The 8,311-nt window shown below is 41.1% G+C and overlaps 1 protein-coding gene across 1 annotated transcript; it reads left to right on the top strand.

Moving 5' to 3' along the window:
* The first annotated feature begins 458 nt into the window (after window positions 1–458).
* On the top strand, window positions 459–4,165 carry LOC119305076. Its single transcript, XM_037581696.1, has 6 exons — window positions 459–825; window positions 908–988; window positions 2,294–2,379; window positions 2,876–2,923; window positions 3,431–3,475; window positions 3,871–4,165. Exons 1-6 carry the CDS (start codon window positions 766–768, stop codon window positions 4,022–4,024), a joined length of 474 nt encoding a protein of 157 aa, XP_037437593.1. The 5' UTR covers window positions 459–765; the 3' UTR covers window positions 4,025–4,165.
* Window positions 4,166–8,311: the final 4,146 nt, after the last annotated feature.

The following is an 8,311-nucleotide window of genomic DNA, read 5'->3' on the forward strand; positions in this document are numbered from 1 at the left end:
GTGTACCTGTGAACAGAGTATAGGTGCGAAGAATTTGGAGAGGTCATATGCGTTCTCAGAAGGTTTTGTAAATTGAACAAGTTTGAGGAAATTGACCCAATGTGTCTTAAAGAATTTCACTAAGCGTACTTTGTCTTAGATTCCAAAGTTGTGAGGATCGTGAGATTCACACAATTGAGGAATCATGAAGAAAACGTGACTTAGAGAAACAGATCAAGAACTGAAGATTTGTGCTAGGTGTTTAGAGTCACTACAAAGATACCCCCTCTAAAGCAACAGAAATTTTACAACGTTTTGACTATACGTTCTAAAATTCACAATAGACACGGATATAAGCGTTGAAGTCTATGCGTTCCAAAATTGCAGTTAATGACCCTACATATGAAAAAAATGAGGAAAGGAGAGAGACGCGTGAGAAACAGATTCATCAATTCCCCTCATCTCTCCCAAACCGCCGCCACCCATCGCCTCGTCTCCCTCCTCCGGCCCACCTCGCCGCCGGCCCTCCCCCTCGCCTCCTCCCATCTCGCAGCTCCGGAGGCTGCCGGATCCACCGCATCCCCCATGCACTCATCCCTCTCGCGTCCCATCTCTCACTCTTCACGCAGCTCCTCGCTGCGCCACCTGCAGCGGCTGATTCAGGCGACGTCCGGCGAATCCCGTGACCGTGAAGCACAACCCGAGGTCCCCTGGCACCGCGGCGCTTTCCCATCCGGCTAGATCCGGCGCTCGCATCCACGAGAGCCCACCTGCGACCCTCCCCCCATGGCTAGGGTTTCGGCGTCGGCTCCGGCGCCGGTGGCCGTGTCCTCCTCCTCCTGTCCGGTGAGTGCATCCCCTCCCCTTGCTTCGTCCTATCCCTCTCTCTCCCACTTTCTATGATCTCTGCTCTTCTCTTCTCCTGTAGAGATGCAGGGAGGAATCCTTGCTGCTGCTCGGGACAAAGCAGCCGTGGAGCTTCCTCCTCCTCGTCCTGCTATGGCTTCAGGTGAGTTGGTCCACTCGTCTCTGCTCTAGTTCGTGGCACATCAGGAACCATTGTTGTTCCGGTCAGAGGCAGAGACAGGATTTTTCGAAGCCTAGGGTTGTAACCAAGGGGCTATAAAAAGCCAAGACTAGACGGTATACCACATATATATCATTGCATGTTAGAAATACACTACATATTCGCATTTTGTAGGAAATGTGAACTCCATTATTAAAACAACAGAAAATTCATAGAAATTTATAAAAGTTCAATAAAGTGAATCATTGCACAAGCTAGTACCAAATTAATAAAGGCTTTGTTAATTTGATCTCATTGTTTCGTCATCAGTAGTAGAAGGACCTGGAGCTGTGAAGGTAAAATTCAGAATTCAAGACCAAGACAAGGGACATAACCTAACTCAATTGTTCATAACTTTTAAAAATAAGAACATAATATATCATTATCTCAAAGCGTGTAGTAGCACGGATGTAATTGACCGAGTAGTCCTTGTCTTGGATTTCTAGTTTCCTGTTGGCACCGAAAGAAAATTGACTGAAATTGTACAGTTTAACAAAATAAAATTGACTTATGTTTTACTATTTAACAATACTGTAATTGATTTTGTCTATGATACAGAAGAACTAGGGAATAGATTGCACTCCCTTCGTTCTTTTAACTAAAACCACGACAACAAAATATGAAATGGAGCGTGGCAGAAATTACCTGTACAGGGCATTGGATAAACCTAGTAGTAATAAGTAGGACAATATATACTACGAATAGGTTTACATAAAAATATATACTAGGAACAGATGAATCATTGGATGTTTACCTGGGTTTGGTAGTGGGCAGTTGAGAATTACAGAACATGAGGTAGCCAAGCAGATCATTAGGGCTCAGGCGCGTAGCAGGGGCTGCTCTGCGATGAGCGATGCATTTGTGGTTCAGGGTTCGCTTCTGATCGGATGATATTTTTGTCAATTAGGCGAGTTGGACGTTTCGCAGGGCTAATCAAATGCACGTCCATGCGCTTACTTGGGCCTGGGTTAGCAGGACTGGGGCTGGGCCTGTATAACAGCAAATTCTGAAAAAAAATATAAACATGTGCATGTGTACTAGTTGGGCCACGCCCGGGGCTATAGCCCCAGGTGCCCCACGCCTAATTTCATCCCTGGTTCTGGTGGTGTTAGGATTTGCCACTGTTTGGGCTTAAGTGCCTGCTGTGATTTTGCTGTTAGAAACAAATATTAGAAGACTCCAACTTTTCAATCTTCTGTTCTTCCAATCAGGCTAATTAAAGCATTAACGCCATGATGGTTGTTGCAGCAAAATAGGAAGTCCAGTGATGACAGTTTAAAGCAGATGGGGAGCAACGAGGCTACCACGCAGCTGTACGGCGGCCTGATAAAGAGGTGATTAATAGCTCAATTTACAGATGATTTTCCATCTCAGTCCATGCTAGTCGAAGTAATTAATTAGTTGATTTTTGCACATACAGGATTTGAGAACTTTATGTCATTTTGTATGTATACCCACCAGAACTCCAGTTAATTTCCTGTTATATTTTATATATCTTCCGAGTTTCAGCATTAATATAAGCTATGATGCTGAGACATTACAGAATTTTCCACAATGTGATGTTTAGCACATCAGCTTCCCAACTTTCTTGAATTAATGTGTAACGCTGAGCATACCTTTTACTTGGTTTATTTGGTAGTCAGACTACAATCCTACTGACCATCGCAAGTTATGCTAATAGCAATGAGTACTTGATATGTACAGTTTCATGTTTACATCAGACTGGTTGATCTGGTTTCAATGTAAAATATGAATGTTCCTACAATCATTATTATGGGAGCAATATTCTAAACATTTGTTTCTAACCGAATGTATATCATTCCTCTGCAGTTTCATTATTTGGATTTCAGAGCAGCCACTTACTGAAAGCATAATAAGGTAATTAAGCTACTTTCCAGAATATGTGGGATTGTATAAATCCTGACTAACGGTGTGTGGTTCCGAAGCAGTCCTAAATTTTGTTCAAAAATTGGCGTTTTCCCACCCTTTTCGTGTTCTGAAACAATAAAAGATGCGTGCACAATGCTTTTTGTACACACTCCAAGTAAAGAATTGTTGTGATTAGTCATGGTCACTGCATATATACCTTGCTGTGTGAAAAGTCTGTAGCTTCAGAAAAACTGTAAGCATGTCTCTCCATCGTTTCGTAACGATTTCATATTTAGGTCTTTCTGGCTATCTATATATACTGCATAGCCAGTGATTTTGTCCGGACTAATTTATTTTTACCCAAACACGAATTACCATGTTAACCGCATGATGTGTTGAATAACTTAATTAGGCCCTTTACCAGAACTTGTGTGTAACTAATATTTAAATTATGTTTACAAGCACAAACTGAAAGTCCATTTGTACTCTGATATATTTTGCTCATGCTTGGACCAGGATCTCACGAGGAGGTGGGAGAAGGGACGCCAATAATTGCTGCAGGTTCGTGCTGCTCCAACAGATTTCGCACCGCATGCCGTACAAAATGTGTATCTTTGTCCCATTTGATATGTTGAACATTGGAAGCAATCAAAGCAAATGTTAACACTTACTTTTTGCCATACACTAAGACGCTCATATTAGGCTCATATAGTTTAAGTATGTAACCTGAAACCCTAAAAGAAAAGGTAACAAAACAATTAGTAACGGGTCAATGATCACCTTGAGGTAAGTTATGAATGCATTTCCATGTGCTATGTATGCTTGTAATTTTTTATGTATAACAAAAATTGCATGGACTTCAAAATTTGTACGTGACTAATAACCTGCCTCTGTCACTAGTTGCATGATGTCAGATCATTGTGTGTTAATAGTTCATTTTGTTATGTTCTTTGTAGATTCAGAAGATATATGGATGATTATATGGGTGTGTGGAAAGTATACTGCAATGATGATGAAGATGATGATGATCATGATGATCCGGTTCATGATGATGATGATGGATGCCTTCAGTTTTGGTTAAGTTGTAGGGATGTTGTTCCTGTTGGATGATGTTATTCAGTTAAGCTTTAGTGAAGTTGTAGGGATATCAACAAAATATTTAGATTATGCATCACATTGGGATGATGTTCCTCATGTAATATCCACTATTGTAATCCAACATTTTAATCCAATATATGATTTTCTTCCTCATGCTAACTGTGTGGAGCATATGCAATACATAATTATCACCATTGTATATGTAATATGCACATTACATATGTACCTACACCTTAAGCGTTGCGCATTCTCTATTGCCAAGCAGTGAAATTTGGATTCATGAACGTTAATCACCAACATATAGAAGTATTGTAAAAGTTAGTTTTATGTGTTGCACTCTTGCAACGGTCCTTTTACCAACGGCACTGTAAGTGTTGCATTATGCCCTAGCAACACTGGATAAGGCTACGCATCCCAAATCGTTGGTAAAGACACCTACAACGCATATATGGGCTTTTAGATACGGAAAAATCCGTTGCTAGATGGGGGTTCCTGTTGTAGTGAGTGTGGAGGTTGAAGAATAAACATCTTTTGAAGATTTGATGAAAATCATCAGTATAATAAATGTGGTAAAAGTAACTTTTACTTACCCTTGATGAAGAACACGAAGAACAGGAGGTGTGGATTTGGAAGTTCGTCGGCTCGGATCTTCCACGCCCTAACTTGGAAGAGGAAGACGTCTACGGCGGCGGCGGAGGGAAGATTTCCGCGGTCGGCGCGAGTATGACGGTGATGAGGTTGAGGCAGTGAAGCTCTTCCTCACCGGCGACGATGGAGGTAGTGATGGCGCTAGGGTTTGAGAAGTCGAGCGAGGGAGTGAGGTCGAGCGGAGTAAAAGTGAAATGAGGAAGGGAAGGGGGTATTTATAACTAAGGTGAAAAAACTGTTCGGCCGAACAATTTGGACGAACGTGCCCCTGACCCTTCTCATTCGCGCGACATGTGTGACCCACATACTGAGAGGTGGAGATCGTGTGAGATCGTGGGTGAATAGATAAGTATATCATGGAATGCGTAACGGTTTGAGCGGCAAAAACCAAAAAATTAAGATAAGAATATTTTAAAGTGTGGTTTGCAATTTCTTCGGCTGACAAGGACACAGTAAAGAATTTTAACGAGTTTAAAATAGAATGTACATGAAGAATTTGTGAACAGACTGGGTTGAGTTTAGCATACGGGGGGGAAGGGTCCGATCACATTCACTTAGCAGAAAAGTCAACTTGAAGAATTAGCAATAAGTGAATGATGTAGTGAAGGATGTATATATATATATATATATATATATATATATATATATATATATATATATATATATATATATGTATGTATATATATATATATATATAGTCAAATGAAGAACAATGACGGAAAGAGTGAAAACAATGCAAAGTTGAAGAATTTGAAAAACTGAGGAGTTTCAAAAATTAAGAGAAACTCAAATTGAAGATTTTCAACTTTGGTTGGTGGCGTAACCCACCGTATAAGAAAGCTGATTTCAGACACCGCGTACAATTCTCGTAGGGTTCTGACAATCAATTTCTTCATTAATTTCTTCACACTTAGAGGGTTAGTCTTCATTGATTAAAGAAAAACGTTACTTCATGTGTTGCACATCTAAGTAATCAAGTCAGCATAAGTGTTAGGATGTGTGTCCATTTCAAAGAACATTCGAAGATTCTAGGATATTTAGCTCACAGCGCAACTTGTTAAATCTCTTCTCATCCAAGGGCTTTGTGAAGATATCGGCCATCTGGTCTTGAGTACTTGCATGGTCGATGGAGATGTCACCCTTCAACACATGGTCACGAAGAAAATAATGAAGAATCTGGATGAGCTTTGTCTTCGAGTGTTGAACTGGGTTGTGAGCAATCTTGATAGCACTTTGACTGTCGCAGTAGAGAGGAACATTCTTCACATTGATGCCATAGTCCTTGAGGGTTTGCTTCATCCATAGTAATTGAACACAACAAGATCCAGCAGCAATGTACTCAGCTTCTGCAGTGGAGAGTGATACGCAGTTCTGCTTCTTCGAGGACCAACATACCAAGGATCTTCCGAGGAAATGACATGTGCCTGACATTGACTTGCAGTCGACCGGATCACCAGCATAGTCAGAGTCTGAATATCCAATGAGATCAAAGGAAGAGCCCTTAGGATACCATAATCCAAGTGTTGGTGTGTGAGCTAGATACCGAAGAATATGCTTCACAGCCTTATGGTGTGATTCCTTCGGTGTAGCTTGAAATTTGGCACACATGCAAACACTAAGCATAATATCCAGCCTAGATGCACATAGGTACGATAAAGAGCCAATCATGGAGCGGTATACCTTTTGATCGAAGTCTTCACCATTTTCATCAGTGCATAGATAGCCGTTTGTGGGCATAGGAATTTTGACGCCTTTGCAATCTTGCATGCCGAATTTCCTCAACACATCCTTGAGGTATTTTTCCTGAGATATGAATATGCCATTGTATTGTTGATGAATCTAAAGACCTAAGAAGAATTTCAATTCTCCCATCATAGACATTTGATATTCTTCACTCATCATATAGGCAAATTCATCACTGTAATGTTGGTTAGTACAACCAAAGATAATATCATCAACATATATTTGGCACATGAATAATTCATCATCATATGATTTGGTGAAAAGAGTTGGGTCAAGTGAACCGGGTTTGAAGCCTTTCTTCATGAGGAATTCCTTCAGTGTGCCATACCATGCCCAAGGTTCTTGCTTCAGGCCATAGAGGGCCTTGTTGAGTCTGTAGACATGATCTGGAAATTTTGGATCCTCAAAACCTGGTGGTTGAGCAACATATACTTCTTCCTCAAGCTTACCATTGAGGAATGCACTTTTCACATCCATTTGTTGTAAGATGATATTATGATGGTTAGCATAAGCAAGCAATATGCGAATAGCCTCATGTCTAGCAACAGGTGCAAAAGTTTCATCGAAATCAAATCCTTCAACCTGTATGTAGCCTTGAGCTACAAGACGAGCCTTATTCCTCACCACGAGGCCTTTTTTGTGTTGTTTGTTGTGGTAGATCCATTTGGTACCGATGATGTTGTGCTTGCGTGGGTCTGGTCGCTTGACAAGCTCCCTAACATTATTGAGCTCGAATTGATGCAATTCATTTTGCATGGCATGAATCCACTCAAATTCCATGAATGCTTCATCTACTTTAGTTGGCTCCGTGATAGAGCCAAAAGCAAAATGCCCACAAAAGTTAGATAAATGTGAAGCTTTTGAGTGCGTGAGGGGACCTGGTGCACGAATGGCATCGATGATCTTCTCGACTTGCACTTCGTTTGCAATGCGAGGATGTGTGGGTTGACGACTTTGCTTAGGCCCAACAGTTTCTTTAGGACCAGTTTCTTTAGCAGCACCAGCATGATTTTCTTCATGATCAGGAATGACTTCTTCAGCAGATTCGGGATGACATCCTCGGTAGCAAAGGAGGTAGGTGCTCTCTTTGTGAGCCATTAGATTCATCAAACCATACATCTACAGTTTCAACAACCTTGCGATGATTGATGTTGAAGACTCTGTAGGTGCGCGAGTCCTTTTTGTAACTAAGCATAAAACTCTCGTGTGCTTTCGGTGCAAATTTAGAGTCATGGTGAGGATCTCTAATCCAGCATTTAGCACCGAAAACTTTGAAATAACTTACATTGGGTTTCTTGTCAGTGAGGAGTTCATATGAGGTCTTTTTGAAGAATTTGTGAAGATATACCATGTTGATGATGTGGCACGAAGTATCAATTGCTTCATGCCAGAAGTGCTCAGGTGTCTTGTATTCATCAAGCATAGTGTGGGCCATCTCAACAAGAGTCATGTTCTTGTGCACCACGATGCCATTCTGTTTAGGTGTATAAGTAGCAAACAATTCGTGAGTAATACCAAACATATCGAGATGTTCATCGAGGCCAGTGTTCTTGAACTCGGTTCCATTATCACTCCTGATATGCTTGATCTTCATACTGAAGTTAGTGGAAGCCCTTGAGGAAAATCGTCTGAAGACTTCCTGCACTTCATTTTTGTAAGTGATAATATGCACCCATGTGTAACGAGAGTAGTCATCAACTATGACAAAGCCATATAATGATGAAGAACTAGTGAACGTGGCATAATGAGTAGGGCCAAACAGATCCATATGAAATAATTCAACGGGACGAGAAGTGGTCATGATAGTCTTCGCGGGATGCTTGGCCCTGATGATCTTTCCAGCCTCACAAGCCCCAAAAAGATGATTTTTGAGGAATTTGACACCCTCGATGCCAATGACGTGCTTTT

The sequence above is a fragment of the Triticum dicoccoides genome, chromosome 5B (genome assembly GCF_002162155.2).
Source record: "Triticum dicoccoides isolate Atlit2015 ecotype Zavitan chromosome 5B, WEW_v2.0, whole genome shotgun sequence".
Lineage (NCBI taxonomy): Eukaryota > Viridiplantae > Streptophyta > Magnoliopsida > Poales > Poaceae > Triticum > Triticum dicoccoides.

What these genes read in the sequence shown, in the direction of transcription:
- LOC119305076 (XM_037581696.1), top strand. Translation starts at nt 766, where the DNA reads ATGGCTAGGGTTTCGGCGTCGGCTCCGGCGCCGGTGGCCGTGTCCTCC. An exon ending in TGTCCTCCTCCTCCTGTCCG is followed by an intron (nt 826 to 907) that starts GTGAGTGCATCC and finishes CTTCTCCTGTAG; the next exon opens with AGATGCAGGGAGGAATCCTT. An exon ending in TCGTCCTGCTATGGCTTCAG is followed by an intron (nt 989 to 2,293) that starts GTGAGTTGGTCC and finishes TGGTTGTTGCAG; the next exon opens with CAAAATAGGAAGTCCAGTGA.